Below are 20,197 nucleotides of genomic sequence, written 5' to 3'. Positions count from 1 at the left end.
ACACAATGTGACTTTCTTCTTGAGAACAAACTCTGGCCCCATCGAGTCAGTGATTTGTTTAATAGGGCCCCCTCTGTCCCCTGGCTAGACGAGAGATGCCAGCAGCCTCTCAGTGTCCCCACCCTCCACATGTGTCATATTTAGGGGTGGGGGCAGAGTTTGTGGAGATGCGCTACACGGAAACCCTTGCACTGAACTACTAACCATTGCTTATAATTACCATTTTTTGCAGAGCAGCAGCCACCGAGGGCAGTGATCATTCTCGTGATTCCCGCCTCTGAGGATGCGGCTTGAAGGAGCTAGGGGCCCAGCTCAGCGCCGCTGCAGAGTCTGACGATGCGGCTTGAAGGAGCTAGGGGCCCAGCTCAGCGCCGCTGCAGAGTCTGACGATGCGGCTTGAAGGAGCTAGGGGCCCAGCTCAGCGCCGCTGCAGAGTCTGACGATGCGGCTTGAAGGAGCTAGGGGCCCAGCTCAGCGCCGCTGCAGAGTCTGACGATGCGGCTTGAAGGAGCTAGGGGCCCAGCTCAGCGCCGCTGCAGAGTCTGACGATGCGGCTTGAAGGAGCTAGGGGCCCAGCTCAGCGCCGCTGCAGAGTCTGACGATGCGGCTTGAAGGAGCTAGGCGCCCAGCTCAGCGCCGCTGCAGAGTCTGACGATGCGGCTTGAAGGAGCTAGGGGCCCAGCTCAGCGCCGCTGCAGAGTCTGACGATGCGGCTTGAAGGAGCTAGGCGCCCAGCTCAGCACCGCTGCAGAGTCTGACGATGCGGCTTGAAGGAGCTAGGGGCCCAGCTCAGCGCCGCTGCAGAGTCTGACGATGCGGCTTGAAGGAGCTAGGGGCCCAGCTCAGCGCCGCTGCAGAGTCTGACGATGCGGCTTGAAGGAGCTAGGGGCCCAGCTCAGCGCCGCTGCAGAGTCTGACGATGCGGCTTGAAGGAGCTAGGGGCCCAGCTCAGCGCCGCTGCAGAGTCTGACGATGCGGCTTGAAGGAGCTAGGGGCCCAGCTCAGCGCCGCTGCAGAGTCTGACGATGCGGCTTGAAGGAGCTAGGGGCCCAGCTCAGCGCCGCTGCAGAGTCTGACGATGCGGCTTGAAGGAGCTAGGGGCCCAGCTCAGCGCCGCTGCAGAGTCTGACGATGCGGCTTGAAGGAGCTAGGGGCCCAGCTCAGCGCCGCTGCAGAGTCTGACGATGCGGCTTGAAGGAGCTAGGGGCCCAGCTCAGCGCCGCTGCAGAGTCTGACGATGCGGCTTGAAGGAGCTAGGGGCCCAGCTCAGCGCCGCTGCAGAGTCTGACGATGCGGCTTGAAGGAGCTAGGGGCCCAGCTCAGCGCCGCTGCAGAGTCTGACGATGCGGCTTGAAGGAGCTAGGGGCCCAGCTCAGCGCCGCTGCAGAGTCTGACGATGCGGCTTGAAGGAGCTAGGGGCCCAGCTCAGCGCCGCTGCAGAGTCTGACGATGCGGCTTGAAGGAGCTAGGGGCCCAGCTCAGCGCCGCTGCAGAGTCTGACGATGCGGCTTGAAGGAGCTAGGGGCCCAGCTCAGCGCCGCTGCAGAGTCTGACGATGCGGCTTGAAGGAGCTAGGCGCCCAGCTCAGCGCCGCTGCAGAGTCTGACGATGCGGCTTGAAGGAGCTAGGGGCCCAGCTCAGCGCCGCTGCAGAGTCTGACGATGCGGCTTGAAGGAGCTAGGCGCCCAGCTCAGCGCCGCTGCAGAGTCTGACGATGCGGCTTGAAGGAGCTAGGCGCCCAGCTCAGCGCCGCTGCAGAGTCTGACGATGCGGCTTGAAGGAGCTAGGCGCCCAGCTCAGCGCCGCTGCAGAGTCTGACGATGCGGCTTGAAGGAGCTAGGGGCCCAGCTCAGCGCCGCTGCAGAGTCTGACGATGCGGCTTGAAGGAGCTAGGGGCCCAGCTCAGCGCCGCTGCAGAGTCTGACGATGCGGCTTGAAGGAGCTAGGGGCCCAGCTCAGCGCCGCTGCAGAGTCTGACGATGCGGCTTGAAGGAGCTAGGGGCCCAGCTCAGCGCCGCTGCAGAGTCTGACGATGCGGCTTGAAGGAGCTAGGGGCCCAGCTCAGCGCCGCTGCAGAGTCTGACGATGCGGCTTGAAGGAGCTAGGCGCCCAGCTCAGCGCCGCTGCAGAGTCTGACGATGCGGCTTGAAGGAGCTAGGGGCCCAGCTCAGCGCCGCTGCAGAGTCTGACGATGCGGCTTGAAGGAGCTAGGCGCCCAGCTCAGCGCCGCTGCAGAGTCTGACGATGCGGCTTGAAGGAGCTAGGGGCCCAGCTCAGCGCCGCTGCAGAGTCTGACGATGCGGCTTGAAGGAGCTAGGCGCCCAGCTCAGCGCCGCTGCAGAGTCTGACGATGCGGCTTGAAGGAGCTAGGGGCCCAGCTCAGCGCCGCTGCAGAGTCTGACGATGCGGCTTGAAGGAGCTAGGGGCCCAGCTCAGCGCCGCTGCAGAGTCTGACGATGCGGCTTGAAGGAGCTAGGCGCCCAGCTCAGCGCCGCTGCAGAGTCTGACGATGCGGCTTGAAGGAGCTAGGGGCCCAGCTCAGCGCCGCTGCAGAGTCTGACGATGCGGCTTGAAGGAGCTAGGGGCCCAGCTCAGCGCCGCTGCAGAGTCTGACGATGCGGCTTGAAGGAGCTAGGCGCCCAGCTCAGCGCCGCTGCAGAGGGTCTTAGTGATGAGTGAGTTGAGGCACGACGGGCGTGTAAGGTATAACCACAGGCCGCTCAAATCCCGCCTGCCTTGCGCCACCAGACATTTCCTCCCAGTGCTGTGCACACATCGGGCTTTGTTAAAACTCAATCACTCCACGCACAGAAACGCATCAAAATCGTTTCGGTAAACATCCGACTCAGTCCTCCTACTTTGAAATCCCAGAGCAATGCACCCACGAAGTAACTAACCTTTACCCCTCCAGCTGCTGGACGCGAGACAATGAACCTGCGAAGCATGCCCTGCGGGAGCCTCCCTGGCTGGGTCTGCCCAGAGTAGAGCTCCCCTGCCCATACACATGTAGGAGTTTACAGCATATACAAGTACATGCCCAACGCAAGATCAAAATTCATGCACAAAAAAAATGTGAAAACTCACCCTTATGTCCCCATTCACTGGCAGGAGAGTGTGACCGAAGGCCTGCACTGGGCCCTTTTTGAACACCTTCAGGAGGCACAGGTCCTGGAAGCAGAAACGCCAGTAAGTACAGCAGGATGAAAGAAGCCTTATTTTAGACATCACCCCTGCTAGCCCTCAAGGAGTAAAGTAACAGCTCCACTTCCCGACTAACATGGCTTCCGCAGAGGAGAAAGGAATGTGGGGAAATGTCCTTTCAGGCGAAGCCGGAATCACGATGTGCCAACACAGCGCCGGCAATAGAACGAATGCAGCATTAGCACACATTCATTCAGCACGCAAGTCGTAACAACGACTTGCTTTTAGGGGGGTGCATTGATGGAATGGTGTTGGATTTAAAGTCCAACACATTCTCTACTATTGCAAAGACTGGAATTGGAATAGTAAACTAAACTATTCCTACATCCAGCACCCCCCTAAGGCAAGTCGTTAAAATGACTTGCATGCTGAAAAAATGTGTCCTAAAGACGCGTTCGTTCAAAGGACGGCGTTCAGAATGCATGCGTCCTGAACGCATGTGGAATACTATCATACATTCCAAAAAACTATAGTAGCAGGCGCATCTTTACACAGAATTCCCAAAATCATAGCGTTCATGTATCAAAGACGCCCACTTTGGAGCTAATTCGCCAAACATGAATATTTGTAAATATCGCAATCTCGCTGGTTTTTTTCCCAGGGTTATAAAAAACTCATGACGCAACCCAGGTGGGACCTGAACCCACAATCCCCTGGTCTGGAGGCTGATGGCTTACCCATTGGGTCACTGGACCACCTGCAGGAAATGCTTGGTACAGGAATTCTCATGACTGCTCAGTGCACCCTCACACTGAATCAAAGCTGATGAGGATCAGATGGAAATGAGGGCTCCCCACGGGTGACCCCAATGAAAGTAGGGGGAGCAGCCAGGGTCTCTAACCGAGGCATGGGTTCAACTCTGAGGGGCCGGGACCCTGCAGCATAGAGCCGTGGAGGCTACAGAATACATCACCCGCTCACCTTACATACCTAACGTCTGGATAAGGACTAGTGAACACGGTGCCTCTCTCCTTCCAGTCTCTGGGAAAACAGAGGTACTCTTCTATCCCACACACACTCAAGAGGACATTAGGGGTGGGCGGTGGGGACAATCTCTTCCACATGGCGTAATTGGAGTTTTTTGCCAAACTCCGCGCTCCCAGCAGAGTGCCGATTTGGTAAACCTCCACAAACTCTGCTGGCGGAGCGGAGTTCACCGCCCACCCCTAGTCATATTGAGGAGCTCCCGCCATTTCAGAGAGTTGAATTTGCCATGTACCTTCAAGTCCATCTTGCGTTCCTAACTTATGGGTCTGCTGGGCCTGGGGGTGAATTGTGCTCTCAATTTTCAGTCGCCGGAGACTCTCCTTCAGTTTGGATAATTCTGCCCAAAGTGAGCACTCCACTCCCTCCAACTGGATAAGGCAAAGTCCCCTAACAACTGCCTTGAAGGCGTCTCATTCAGCATTAGTGTGGGAGGCTGAACGCGTATTCACTGCAATATAATTTGTAATTACCTCAGCTAGTGGGTCCCTAAAAAGGGGTTTTGCAGAAGTAGCCAGGCATGAGCCTTCAGGTAGCTTTAGGTGCAATACAATGCCCCAACTGCAGGTCCACCCACAGGGGGTTAGTGTCAGACACTGTCCATCTGAGATACTCAGCACTGTCAACCAGCACAGCATGCCCTGTCAAGCATAACACTGTGTCCAGCCGGACATGCAAGTCATGCAATGGGGAGTAAAACCAGTATTCTCTTAATCCTCAATTCTCTCACATCCATTAAAAACACAGTTGTCCATCCAATCTCACAGGCTTTGTGCCATTCTCACCATGTGGGAATTGTTCAAGGGCGGAGTTGCTCTGTCAAGTACTGTGTTCGCTACGAAGTTATAGTCACCCCCCAGCAGCATCGAACCATCAGGGTCCTGAGAGAGGACTCGGGACAGTGCAGAAAGAAATTGCTTTGTCTTATATTAGGGGTATAAATGCTGCCAAGCAATATCCAAAGCCCATTAGGCCTCCCCACCTCAATCACATACTGACTGTACTCATCCACATGTGTCCTCAAGGCCTCCAAGGGGGTTCATGACTTAACCCCAATTAATCCCCCCTAGAAAAGGCAGAGTAATTGGTCACAATACTCTGGCCATTCAACCTTCTCTGTAACTTAATGGTTTCCATGCTCATCAGGTGAGTCTCCTGGAGGAGAGTCACGTCAACTCCCGTGCATTTTAAGGAGGATAGGACTTTGTATCTTTTACTAGCTGAGCTCATTCCCCTCACATTCCTTGTAAGAAACGTATAACGCATTGGTCTGTCAGTCACGGTGAGTGCAGATGGCTATGTCTTCTTCCCCCTTCCCCCCTAAACTACAGCAGCAGTTCGGGTCCCTTGTTTGCTGTGCCACTGGATTCAAGCTAGCCTGGCTGATGAGGGGCGATGCCCCGAAACCGGTCCCAGGATGCTTGTTTCCGGTCCAGGGAGGATGCCCAGACGTGAGTCCCTTGCTTGTCGTGCCACTGGATTCAAGCTGGTCTAGTTGATGAGGGGTGATATCCCGAAACTGGTCCCAGGATGCTTGTTTCTGGTCCAGGCAGGACCTGGGCTGGCAGTTAGGGCTGGACTGTTCTCATGAGGAGCAGGGTCAAGACTGATTTGCATATGGCAGGGTCCAAACTGGGGTGCCAGTGTGAGCAAAAGGTCAATGGATTTAACCCAGATCTCTTGTCTGAGGATGAGTGGTTGAAAGGTTTCAGAACTCTGTCCATCATCTTGTTGTGTTTGCTAGTCTGGTTGCATATCACAGGCAGTGAAGTCTTTAAAGCTCACACCTTGATGTGCCACTTCCCTTGCTATCCTGTCATGGAGGGAGGTGTCCCCCTTTCCTTTTCAGGCCATTGTTTCTGACTCCTTAGGAGAGTTCGTACCTCCTAGTAGGGGGCCAGATTCCTGTCTTTGCGGCAGCAGCTGCGTGCTGGCAGCCAGAGCACAGGAAGGATGGGGCAACCAGCTGGGCAACCTCTAAGGTAGTCAGTCACCTGTGTGCATGCCACATCGTCCTTAATGCAAGTGTTTGCCCGCGTGCCAACTCATGTTATCCTATGGATCGCTTATCACTTATAGTAGCCTTTAATGGGAAAGGCCACTATAGGGAAATATAAGCTTGCACTTAAATGCGCTCTCCTTTAATATAATACACCCTGCCTCCTAGGCTCAGGAGGCCTTCCTTAGGAGTAACTTGGCGATGAGTCTTTCTGACGGAAAAGCGCAATCTCTGACAGTGACAATCTACAATCTGTCATCCTGTATGTTTCAATGTTTTTGTATACTTCCTTGCAGAGTTGTTAAAATTGCAGGTGCTGCTAGACAGTTGTTGTTATGTGAGTCTAACTGCATCGCCAGGGGCGTAAAAGGGCACGTGCAGCCTCCGCGTTGCGGGGGGGGGGGGGCAGTATTCTCTTCACGAAGAGGGCCCCCTCATCTTGTCTGTGCAGTGTGTCTCTCTAAAGCACAGCTGTGTGCAGCCTGCTAAGCGGCACCGGACTGGGAACCAAAACCGGCCCTGGCAAAGTGCTCGGCCGCTCCCTCTCCCCCCCCCGCGGGGTTGGGGGTGCCGCCGAGCTCTTTCCAGGGCCGGTTTTTGGCCGATTTTGTTACAAGGCCGATTTTGCAGCTATGCTGCAAAAACGGCCCTGTAACAAAAACGGCCCCCAGGGGCCCAAAACCGGCCCCCACCCATGCGGCACACCGGGGGATTGCCCGCAACGGCCAGTCCGGCCCTGCTGATAAGAACTGACACCGTGCTGGCCGAGGACGTACAAGAAACGTGGTATTTGTGTCTTTTCAGTCTGACTCTGCCGGGCACATTTCAAGAGTGGGGTGTGGCCCCAGAGACAGAGCATCCTCCCTAGAGCGTTGCTCATTATATAGGAAAGAGCCAGCAGAGACTTTACTGGAGTAGAGGTAGGATTGCTGTCCAGAGAAAAATGGCAGCGTCTCTGCACATTTTTAAATTCTGCAAATACCGGCACACAATTCTTAAGCAGAACTTTATATGAAATAATCTGTATTCGTTTTAACATGGCCTTTCTGTCTTTGGTTTAATAAGTTATCAGTCAGGGATGATAGAACACATTTTAAAGTGTTTTCTTCTTACAATAACTGTTTAAAGTATGTACTGATAAGGGGGAAAACACACCTGCCAGGACATTACATGCCACTCATTGCAAGTGAGTTCACAATGTTTCCATTGAAGGATCTGGATGGAACCCCAGAGTTCTTGTTGCCCTCAGGCATGCTTTGAATAAATAACTTGTCAGTCCAAACTGAAAACAATTTCTGACACAGTTAGGGTAAGCTTCCCTCAAAGGGTCCTTTAACATGTATCAGGGAAAATTCCTACTTTGTGTGCCAAACAATTATCTGCTTGGGTCAAAGACAACGTTTTCCCTAAGGTTTTACTCAGTGTCACACATGAGGCCTGAAAATATCACACATTAGCTGCTGCAAGCAATTAAATTGCACACATCACTAGACTTACAATGTGGTAGCCCTATTTAACATAGTTAGATGTAGCAGACCTGCCAACTTACAAACTAGTTTTACCGTGTGATGACTCGGAGGGGGTTGGGCCTTGGAGGGGGTGGGGCTGTGTGCCGAGAGCTTCCTAAGAGGCACTCTGCCCCTCATTCAGCTCCCCACCCCCCTAAAAAACCGAAAACAAATGGTTGTTGAGGCTGTCACCGATGTGCTGGTGTGTTTTCACACTTCCTAATGGACATCGACTGCTTACTGCCTCTGAAAACGAGCTGGAAATCCACTGTTTATAGTGGTTTTCAGCTTGTTTTCCCAGGCACTATGTGATGTCGACTCCTCATCGGGTGACCATGTGAAGGGACCCATAATCATATGACACACAGTGCCACCGTGTGAGTTGGCAGGTCTGATGTTGGCATGATGTCCCCTGTATATGCAATAAACTAAGGGGACAAGTTCAGTAGGGACAGCTGATTTATTTTAATCCAAGCAGGTGCACTGGAAAGACAACAGCATCTCTTACACTGAATCTGAACCCCTCAACAAGTAGTTTACATTTGCTACCAGGGAGTTATGAAGCATGAAAAGACCAAATTATGCGACATAAAGTGGTACATTTATCAATAGTCTTACTTCATAATTTTGTTCTTTTTTTAACACGTTAAACACTGCCTGGGCAAAGGACACTATTTGAACTAGTGTAATATACAAATACAGTAAAAAGCAACAGAAATGTAACTGGTCAACTTTTGCATAGGCTTGCTACTGCACGGCAACACAGCACTGAGATTTGAGTAACTTTTGATCTGTGTGAGTTAAAACTTTTTTTGCTGAATTCTGTAACCTTTGCAGCAGATGATAAGTTGTGGTAAATGCAGCAAATCTATAATAATGCTTAAAATAGTGCAGCCACAGAATCACATAATTCCAGTGGCCCTGTCAACTACTCAAAACAGCAGTTACCCATATTTCCTATGCCGCTTGAGCCATCACATGCATCCCCGTTTTATTCTCTACATGTTTTTATTATATGGGATGCTTAAAATGCCACTAGTCAGACTATCATTAGTGTCCCCAGAAGTGAACTTTAGGGCGGCACACATTAACTCACTGATCCATTGGTGGTACATCTGAGCACTGAGAGTATGGCATTCAATGGAAAGGGGAACTGCCAGTCTCATACAATGCAAACCTTGCAAATGTATGGTAGATTAACTCCCTCTACCAAAATGTACCTAATCTGCTTAATCTTCACCTTTTGGTAACTAGATTTAATTTGCATCTGCACCTCCCTTACAAACGTACTCCCCTACTTAAGCATCAGTGAGGGGAACATTCACTGAGTCCCTACATTTTGTTAATACAAATAATAAGACTATAACACAAAATATGAACAGGACTCCATGTTTAGTGTGCATGTTTCTAGAGCACGCTCATCTGACAAAGATAACTTTTTTCTCTTTGACGTTAAAGGAATCATGGAAAACTTCTGCTGAGGCCATGCAGATGCAGGAGGCAAGGGTGAAGTACTCCTACAGGGTGGTCGGTGACTATTCAGGAATGGGCATTGCAGGGGGGTCCACTGAGGTTTTAATACGTGAATGTGCCCCGCCAACAAACATATGGCCGTTCCCAGGATTCAAACAAAAGGAGTGCTTGTGTTTTAAATTCTCTTTATAAAGTTTGCTTCACTTTCCTGTTGAACAGCCTAGGCCTTCCAAGGATTAATTCTGTTCTCTGTCCTCAGGCTTCCAATATGTTTGAGTGCAATGTTCATTTTGCACCTGCCTGAATTTCTGTATTATCGTTTGAGCTGCACGAGGCCACTTCCGTGGTAGCAGCCGTTCTGCTGCAAGTTTTGCAATCACTAATTTTGGCCCTGAGCAGACCCTGTGAAACCGAAGCAGGAAGTTAATTATCCCCCTGACACCTGCACCTTCTGTCTGCCACATATTTCAACACTTCTACTGTGCTAGTCACTTTGTCTTTAAGGTCATTTTGAGGGCCACTGCTGCAACAATTTGTTCAATGTAACTGTGGTTGTCTGGTCTTTTCTGTCATAGCCGCAAAAATTCGTAGAGAATAATATTTCATATCTTCTTGGTTTTTTCCTCCGGGTTGCCTGAGAATTACTATACCTCGGACAAGGTCAACTCAGTGTTGGTCACAAATGTTAAGCTCAACCTTTGTCGATAGACTCATTATTATAAAGCTTGCCGGAGGAGTAGAATGAGACCTCTTGTAGGCCTTAAGATGAGAAAAACCACCAGATCATTGGGTCAGTGCTCTGTCTGCTGTCGCACCATCAGTGTTACGCATAAATTTACGAGGCATATCAACAACAACCGGCGATAATTATCGCTAAGCGCACTTAGCGCTAGGATAATTATCGCCGGCTAGCGTTGATTTTTATCGCTGAGATAGCGTGCTATTAGCAACGCTTATCTCAATAGCAATAAAAATCCCCACGCTAAGTGGCTAACGTGAGATTATCGCTGGAAACCCAGCGATAATCTCACGTTCGCTTGTTGATAGGGACAGACAAACTTAGCCATGATATCCTCCTTCCATAGGATATCATGGCCAAGTCAGAAAAATACCAGACGTAAAAAAGCAGCGTTAACCGCGGTTAGCGCTGCTTTTTTTGTCTCTAACAGGGTTAGCGATATTCTTGATAATAGGAGAAATGTCGCTTAGCGACATTTCTCCTATTATTTTACTCTGGAACGCCTCCTTTGCATCTCATTAGAGATGCAAGGGGAAGCGTAGAGTAAAAGGGTGCTAACATGCAAATTTGCATGTTAGCACCCTGTTGTTGATAGGGTGCTAGTTTTATCTCTGCTTTTTTGGCTTTTAAAGCCAAAAAAGCAGAGATGAAGCCCTTGTTGATATGCCCCGTACATTCCTTTACGCTGTGCTTAATTTAACCCAATGGTTTTAGGTGCTTGGCACCGGCACTAGTTTGTCAACACCGGCACTTGTAGGAGTCTGCCAGAGTTGTTTGTTAATAAAATATACATTAAATCAATAATACTTGCTGTCCAAGTCATTCTTATAGCTCTGGGGGCATGGAACAGTCTGAATTGTCACCCTTGTAGGAGTGTGAAGGTCAGTAGTTGTGTTGGTTCTCTTCTTGGCAGCACTGGCATGGACAGTGAGTGGTGCAGGCTGCACTGGGCTCCTGATGAGGGCCCTGGCACTTATTGGTTTACAAACTAAGCACTGCCTTTAGGAGGTATATAGGGCAGAGAAAATGCATTCAGAATCCACGTGAACAGTGAAAAATATTACTTGCTGATATTGTCACAGACCTAAAAATCAAGCCCTGTGGCAGTCCCTTCTCAATAGCATGTGATCATATTACTTTTAAGGCAACATAAACCTACCTCTTTAACCGCTTCAGTGCCAATGACGAGATGGTCTCGTCATGGAGCGCGGTTGCGCTGTGCCCATGACGAGACTATCTCGTCATGAACCCCGCCCGCTAATGCAACGGCCGGCACAGGGCGGGGAAAGGGCGTGGCACTGAAGGGGTTAAAGTGAGTTTTGGTGTTGATGTTAGTGGTGATAGCACCCACTGCCACGCAAGCTGTTGATTTTCCTTGTCTTTGTTCATAAACCCAAACACTAGACCATTCTGAGGATATCTTAATTCTCTGCTCCTTCTGCCACTAGGAGCAGACACATTCCAAAACAACATTATGCATGTATAATGTCCTTTGTTTGCTTTCTTCATTAATGCACTTGAATAATACCTGCTTCATTCAACAAGCACAACATGTTTTGCATTTGTACTCTGCAGCAACTCATCCATGCAATGGTTGGCCATTCTATTTAGCGTATGTGTCCTAAACTCTTTATATCAATCCCTCCCATTGTGTTCGCAGGTCTAGAAATATCAATCTAAATGTGACTAAGCTTTAATATGGTGATATTTTTGTGAATCCTGGATTAGCAATCATTAGTGCATCGCGCACATTGACGCAGGGCCAGGAGTCTGGGGAGCTCTGTTTGCCCCTACAGTGGTGGCTTTCCTTCACAAAACCAAATTTGAACCCGGTGTAGAATCCTCTCTTGAACAAGGGCATACTCAGTGCTGAATTTGGGAAAAAATAACTGGTGGTCCAAATACCCAAATACTATTCAGAGGTCACCTATGGCCCGGCGCTGCTGATCGCCAGATTTACTGAATATAAAGGTTGCCTGATCTTGATTCCACCTCGTGCCTCTTTTTTCCACCACCCTACACTCCCGGTCTCTTTTTCTCTTTCTTGCAGGTACTTTCTCTTGCCTGCTTCCTTCCTTCACTGTTTTCAAACCATTTCTTCCTTTTTAATTCTCCCTTTCTGTTTCTTGCTTTGGACCGAAGTCTGATGATGAAACATAAAGTCAGGTCCCCAAAAACGAGCGGCAGCCCCCACACCCTGCACAAATTAAACGTTGTGCACATGGTACCCTTGCTAAGCCACTTGAGTTAAACATGTAAGTAAGAGCAACAGTTGAGCATTTGAGGTCAAAATATCAAACCCCAACTCTGGAGCATTGCAACGTTCATGTACTACAGGTTTTAGTCCACTTTGTTAGAGACAGTGAGATGGATAACTGTGAAACAGAGACCGTACTCTACTTTCACTCTTATGGTCACTTGAGAACCGCACTGAGGCTCTGGTATGGGTTATTGGCCGTTGGTGTTATTGCTTTGTGCCATGGTTTTCAAATGGTGTAAATTGCGTTGTGAGAAAACAAGAGAAAAATAAAATAAAAAATAGATTGGTCTCTGGTATTTGAACATCAGGTAGTACAATTTGAATGAAATTAGAATATTATATTCAGTGATATCTCACAGGCAGTTCAGGCATAGGGTTTAACTTTATAAACATATTTGTTATTAATGAATGGCTGGCATCGATGGACCCCAAGGGATGTTCATTAATATCTAGTTTCATCAAGCTATAGTCATAAATAATGTAAAAAGTCTAGAAATACCCAAAAAGAGAAATGTATGTTATTCAAATTTGAAACAATAGTAACATTTTCGATAGACGCCAAGATGAAGAACCAGTGAGGAAAAAATATTTGTAGAGCAGGCGCACGTTGAAATAGTTAGCACACAAGACCACCCCTATGCAGAAACTAAAACTAAGATCAGAATCAAAGAAAACTGTCAGGACCATCTCACTACACCGCAGCCAGAGCCTGGAACGAGCTCCCAGTCAACATTAGACGCTCCCCTACTCTGCACACCTTCAGGAAGAGGCTTAAGACCTGGGTCTTTGTCTGAACCGGAGCTGCACACCCCTCCCTCTCCCCCAGCACCTTGAGACCCTCATGGGTGAGCAGTGCGGTCTAAACCCCCTGATTGACTGATCTCTACATTGATGGCATTGAGAGTAATGAAAAGTCCAACTGGGATTTTGTCATAAAAGTTAACTTAATCTAGGGGACATTGTGTGCTGGCTTCTTATTAAAAATGTAACAATATGTTCAAAGAAAGACAGCATGTTGGACTAACCTTACATTCACAAACCATTCCCTTTCCAAAACATGCGATAGTTGCTGACCATTGAAATTGTTGAAATGGCTCCCAATAGTTTAGCCATTAGTCCCCGATTCTCAAAGAATCACGAAACACAGCGCAGCAGCCGAAAATGCTGCACTGCTTTTAATGACAGAGAAGAAGAAGGAGAGCGCCATATCTACAAAGATATGGTTCTCTCTTCTCCTCTCCCTAGCGACGAAGCTGATTTCAGCTGCTATGCACCAGGCACCCACCTTAGCACCATAGTGCTAGGATGCATGTCTGAGTCTAGCATAGGTATTGCACAGGAAGGCTACCATTCCTGTACAAAATACTGTGCTTAGACACATTTTAAATCTTTTTCTGCTTTGCATGTGTGTGCTGCACAGTGCAGCAAGCATGCAAAGTCAGAAAAGCAAGAAGAAATGAAAATGCTTCTCCTTTTAACGCCTGCTCTTCTGCTGCAGTACTTTTTGGTGCTAAACCTGGTCTACTAATGTTTGTAGATAGGATTGAGTGTCAAAAAGCATGGGTGGTTGCATGGGAACACCTATGTACCACCCATGTAATGCCCCCTTGATGCAAGCTAATGCAAAGCAGCATTTTGCTCTGCTTTGCGTTACTTTTCCATACAAATCAAAACTAATACAAATTAGCGTTGGTTTGCTAATCCCCGAATAGGTTTAGCGTTGGATTAGCATTAAAAAAGTAATGCTAATCCGACACTAAACCTTTGTGGATCTGGGCCTAAGTGTCTGTTGATACACCATCAAGCATGAACCATTGGGTGAATGGTGAGCGTGGCATTCTTATTTAGTAGAGTGAGGTGACCAGTGGTTTGCCTTATTCCTCTACCATGTGTCATAAACGTTTACAGGTGACCAGTGTTTTGTTTCACTCTACTAGCATGTACCACAGAAGAAAGGTTACAGGCATTTGGACAACCACGATCCGTCATGTTGGACCAAGACTCACAGGACAAGTCAACCCTTTTCAGATAATATATTTAACTTGCTGATTGAACGTTTTTGCGCACTAGAAGATCATGCTTGAAAATATTTCACACACAAATGTGTGATACAAGAAACATTAGCTCTATACATTGTGAAATGACTATAGTTGGTGTTTTTTATGCTGACTCATTATCTAATTATGTATTTGTCAATCAATTATCTGGAAGAATTTGTACTGCAATGCTTTTAACTTGAACGACTACTGCAAGTTCTATGGTAAGAGTATTAATTTTCTTGCTTATATTATTTAATTCTTTTCAGGTGCTTAATCTCTTCCTGGCCCTGCTGTTGAGCTCCTTTAGTTCAGACAACCTAGCGGCACCTGATGAAGATGGTGAAATGAACAATCTTCAGATTGCCTTTGCCCGGATCCACAAGGGGATCAACTTTGTGAGGCGCACAATCTGGAATTTTTTCCGCAACTTGATCTGTCCACCAAAGACTGTTAGAGATCCTATGACAGATCTTACTTCCCACACATTGGGCGTCATGAACAATTGCATTCAAAACCACATCAGCATGGGTGAAACAGGAAAAAAGGCAGAGGATACGAAAGAGAGAAATCTTTCAAGCAGTGGAATTGTCAGAAATGGAGATAGGACTTGGCCAAGTGAAAGTGAAGACTATGTCAGTCCAAGATTATCTGTCTCTGTCCCCATTGCAGTGGGCGAGTCTGACGGGGAATACCGGGAAGAAGATGACCAAAGCATATTTACAGATGTTGAGTTTAGCAAAGAGGTAAGCAGAGATTTTTTTTGCTTAACTGCACTTTAATTGATGGTGACACCTCGGACTTTGTAGGAAGGCAGTTGCTATTCCAGAACCATTGTTGCATCTTCAATGCTGCTGAGTTTTGATATTTGAATCCCATGCATATCAAATTATGTATTTAGTGGTGATTCTATATTTCAAAGTTTATTATAGGTCTTTTGTAGGTCCATGTACTTATTTGATGAATTCAAGGTAGATGGTGTGCAGAAGTCCCATTAAGCAGTTTTTGGCAATAAAACAGAGCTTGATGGAAACGTTTATGAGTGAAAGATAATACTAGAGTATATAAAGAACTTCATGGAGTGATCTTGAAACACTCAGTCCTTCTAACATCAACCGCGGGGAGATGCAGAGAGTGTGATGATGGAGATTGTGTTTGTGGTCCATTTTTATGGTGCTGAGGGATGTTTGAGGGATGTTTTTAAGGTGCTTAGAGTGGTGACATCTTTGAGGTAAAGAGTACTGTGTTCAAGTAGCGGAGAAACGTTTTCCAAAATCTTCAGAAATAAGGTGCATTACATCTAAGGAGTAGTGAGTCTGTGATCAAAAAGAATAGATAGGTTTGTAAAGGCTGACAGTCAATGCAAATTAAGGGAATTTTAGTACTATTGCAATAATCATATTTATTAAAATTATCGCTATAATTATACAGTTATAGCGTGACAAATTGGTATATCCAAAGACCATATCTTTTTGTGAAAATCAAACTATAGTTGTAATCTTATAAGTCCCTTCAACAAACGCTAGAATTTTCATATGGTTATAAGTTGACAGGGACAGTTTACACGTGTGAGTTCCTTTTATTTTCGCTACTACGTTTTGAATACTTATGGCGCTAACTATGTGACGTGCCTTTCAAAGGAATAGGCAAGTCGGTCCCTCCACCAAAATTCATGGTTTATGGACTTCAGGTTGAAAATTTTGTCTTATTGAATATCTTTCAATGAGTTGGTGTATAAAAGGTCAGATATGCAAACAGTCAAACATTGGTCAGAAATTGAGGACAGGTAAACAGATTATGAGTACATGATGTCAGCACTCTCCAAAGCAGAAATAGACAATGTACCGCTCCATGACTTTAAGTACTGCAAACTGTAGTATAGTCATTATTTTCATGATACTCAAACGAAGCATTTGTATACCATGGACATGATTTACAAACCTGATTGCAGAACTGTGTTCAATTTAGGTAGACTAATGTCATTGATTTATGAGTGTAAATTTAAGTATGGGTTTAGCAAAATGTCAATTTATACTTATATGTTTTGTACACACAAAATAACCTGAGTGTAGTATAATTTCATGTGTGAGTAAATCTGTTCCACTGGGTGGAAAGCGGATGTTAAAGAATGAGGGTGTCTTGGAGAGTTGATGAATAGCCACAGGGTATTGACATACTTTTCCATGGGCCTGTCCCACCCTGCATACAGTTGAAGACTTTCTCCTGTCAAGTGTGAGAATAAGGATGGAGTGCACCTAAAACTGGTGGGGTTGCAAGAAAGGGGTTTTGCAAAGGGTGAAATAAAATCTCTGTGTAAAAAAAAGACAAAACAAGGTAGAAAATGCAAATGCACTTTTATAAAGCATGCATCCTAGCCTACAGGAACACCAGATACTATCTATAGGTATAAATGTATTTTGAATGAATTAGGCCCAGTAAATGAGCATCATACAAATAGTCAGTGATTATTGTCTATATGGGGCATGTTTCTGGTTGGTATTGGTCTAAATTGGACACTACTGGTCAAGGGTATCTTTAAAGATTTTGAAGCAAATGACTAAGCCTGAAACCACTATAATTTTAAGAAATCAATATAACATCTGTTGGATGGAACTAAATAACCGATTGTGTTATTACATGATCGATATATGGAACTAGCTGAAATATTAGTATATCAGTCTTGAAATGTTTACAGAATTACGAAAAAGCAAATCCTTCTTCAAGAATTTGAATAAAATGAGTTAACTTTTTGTATTCCATCCTATTAGTCTTGAAAAACGAACTTGTTGCATCAAAACTAATTGCCCAAAAGGTGAATGATAAGAAGTAAATGCAAAAAACACTGACAGATGGCCATCCCTGTGTGGGCATGCATGGGCGTCACCCGACTGTGATTTTTGCCATACTCTATATCTGCTTTTATATAGTTGGAGAAGGAGAGCTTCTTAAGTATGTTTTGAGGTCAGTTGAGATCAGGGTGGTTAGACTGATTATTCAATCGTGGCAACCCTTGCCTTAGTCCTAGATAAAAGCCACATCACTCTCGTCTCTTGCGCATTTAGGGATACCTTATCTCAACTATATAAACCTTCTTTAATCTTCTCCTATCACAGTTCTTGCAACCTGATGCTCTAAATAAATAGCACCCTTTTGCTGTCAGCTAGGTTCACTTTGTGGACACAAACCTATGCTTGCACATATGTTGTACATTTCCTTTGTAGATGCTTGCTTCCATTTAGAGTATTTCTGAAAAATGATTTATTGGCTACACACTGGCAGTGTTATGTTGTGTTTTGCTTAGTTAGTGCCAGAAATTAGTTTTAGTTTCCTTTAAAAATGTTTTTGTGTTTTTTTTCTTTTCAACTGATGTTTTACTGTGGTTAGGTATGTTGCACCAACCCAAGTTTCTCACACATCTAGACGTTTTGCACTAATTAGAAATTCGTTTTTTTTTCAGTGTGTTTTTTTCTTTTACATTGTTCCCCATGTGCTGGAGTTGCTTTCTGTTTGTGTAGTTTGACTCGTGATTGGGCTGAGACTTCTTTTGGTTCTTGGTATTGGTATTGGAAAGTTCTTCAAGAAAGCTAAGATGTGAAGAAAGAGTTCCTTGCTCATGTTATTCCAAGATCAGGGGTTCCTCTGTTTTGATGTAGGTAGTCTTCTGTGATGATGTCTACTGTGTCTTGAAAATATCCCAAGTTTGAATGAAACTGTGGGTGAGATTTGTTGGTGGTTGCTAAACTGCCTGTAATGAGGGGGTTTATGTATGCAATCAATGACAATGAAGTCACTTGGACTGTATACACAAACAGTTAAGCCTTCAAAGAGGCACAGCTATTCTCTCTTGGTAGAGTACACAATATCAATCTCTGTTGCTAAGTAGAAAATAAACTTTTGTGTCAAGTGTAACGTGTTGCTATGACAGGTCTGCATATTGACCTCATGAAATTGATTTGATCTTCTAGAGCCATTGACGTGTCACACTCACTGAGTTTGGACAGCAAGGCATTGCCTGGGCTTACTAATGTGGCAACAAAATTACTTTTTAAAATGTTTGGTAAACCCGCTTAATGCTGTTGGTCTGCATTAGAGTAGGGTGCTAACTGAAAACCCACTGTGCTAAATCCGGAGAAGACCCCCTCGAAGGGAAATGTCCTCAGTCTTAGGGACAGTGCGGTGGAGAGACTTTCACAGGTGGGTTTTCATTACCACTGACTCTAAATATGCCCACAGGCCTTCTTTTCCCCTTTCCAGCCTGCAGTTTTTAAATTAAGATGATTTATGTCACATCTTTTACGCCTCAAAGATATTTATAGTGTTTAATACTGTTGCCCTTCTTGCAACAATAGTGAGGGTTTCTACTCCTGTAATGAATGTCGCGCATGGGCACACATGGCTGTCAAGCAGTTGCTGAGTCTCCCAACTGACTACATCACAGACTGTGGGATGTCACACTTTGGAATGAGCAGACAGAGTATAATTATGTCTGACAGATAATTGGTATCCTACTAACTACTCACATATCACTTGGTAGACTTCAGTATAAACATAGATGTGCTGCTCCATATTCATTACTATAAGACATCAAAGCCAGGTGCAGCAGAAATTCCGTCATGCAAAGAAAAACAACGGATCAAACGCTTGCCGTGGGAAAGACACAAAGCCTCTAAAGTGTTCTCTCGTTTTAGAATTCACAAAACGTGAATTCACAATCATTAAACAACAAAAAAGTCAACCACTGGAAACAATTGGAGTAAGGTACTGTAAAATATAAAACTTTTAAATAAAAATATTGCCCCATTTGTTTGGATATTTGCGCTGTCCTGTGGGAACTAACTCACTAGACTGCAACAATTCTAAGTCTAGTCAGGAAGCCTTTGCAGACCAACATTCAGGTGCTGGGCTTTTAATATTTTGTATGACTAGTCTTTTTTCCCCCTGAAACTGTCATGTTAAATCTGGAGATCAATTTGTTATAAGGCCAAGTCATATTAACACCTCAAGTTAGGACCCAATGTAGTAACCGCCTGGTTGCAAATAATGGTTGCGAATTGAGCACTAACTTTTTCACAAGTATTTTATTTTAAGAACCGATCTATGGATCACTAGGTTGGTTCTACATATAAGGAATTAGACTGTGTCGGAAACAGCCCTTTCTGCTGAATCGCAACCCAAACCTTTTGCCTTCCTCCACCCCTTTTTGCTTAATTAGTTTTTGTGGTCTTTAGGGCTCTGGGTACTTTACCACTGCTAACAAGTCCTAAAGTGCATGTGCTCTCTGCTTTAAACATGTTAACATTGGCGTATCCACAATTGGCCAATTTTATTTACTCATACACCTCTAGTGAAGTGCACTGCATGTGCCTAGGGCCTGTAAATTAAATGCTAGTGAGCTTGCAGCACTGGTTGTGCCACCCACGTTAGTAACCCTTTAAAACTGTCTCAGGCTTGGCCTTGCAGAGCCTGTATCTGCAGTTGTGAACAGCCATTTCGACCTGGCAAGTTAATCCTCTTGCCAGGGCTGGAAATTCCTTTCTAATACATATGAGCCACCCTAAGGTAGGCCCTGGAAAGCCCTATGGGCATGGTACAGTGGATTTAACAAGTAGGACATGAACTTTTAAGTTTTACATGTGCAGGTAGTGAAAAACTCTTTCATTCATTTTTCACTACTGCAAGGCCTATAGGTTAACATTGTGATTACCTTATTACATTTTAGAAGTGTAATTTCCCATTGAGAAAAGGTAGATATTCTGAGTTTGATGTCTCTGGACTCACAAATTAAAATAACAACCAATGGTAAAGATGGATTTTAAGTTGCAAGCCTGAAATTGCCACTTTTAGAAAGTTGGCATTTTCTTCCTTTAACAATTTTGTGCCTCTACCTGTCTCTGAATACATGTCTAGGGAGGTTGACAGTTGAACTTTGTGCATTCCTGCCAGCCAGCCACACACAAAGGAAGCGTAAGAGTGCCTAATGGGCCATTCCCATTCTAA

General features: G+C 46.0%; 1 protein-coding gene across 6 annotated transcripts in view; it reads left to right on the top strand.

The window, feature by feature from the left end:
- The window catches only part of LOC146789704 (sodium channel protein type 5 subunit alpha-like), a 975,168-nt gene that overhangs the window by 694,413 nt on the left and 260,558 nt on the right, over positions 1 to 20,197 (top strand). For all 6 annotated transcript variants that reach the window (XM_085632035.1, XM_085632032.1, XM_085632036.1 and 3 more), the window contains exon 17: positions 14,470 to 14,946. In XM_085632035.1, the coding sequence (XP_085488161.1) occupies positions 14,470 to 14,946 (477 nt within the window). The remainder of the gene's footprint in view (positions 1 to 14,469; positions 14,947 to 20,197) is intronic.

The sequence above is a fragment of the Triturus cristatus genome, chromosome 10 (assembly GCF_964204655.1).
Source record: "Triturus cristatus chromosome 10, aTriCri1.1, whole genome shotgun sequence".
Classification (NCBI taxonomy): domain Eukaryota; kingdom Metazoa; phylum Chordata; class Amphibia; order Caudata; family Salamandridae; genus Triturus; species Triturus cristatus.
This window is presented reverse-complemented; position numbering and strand designations above follow the sequence as displayed.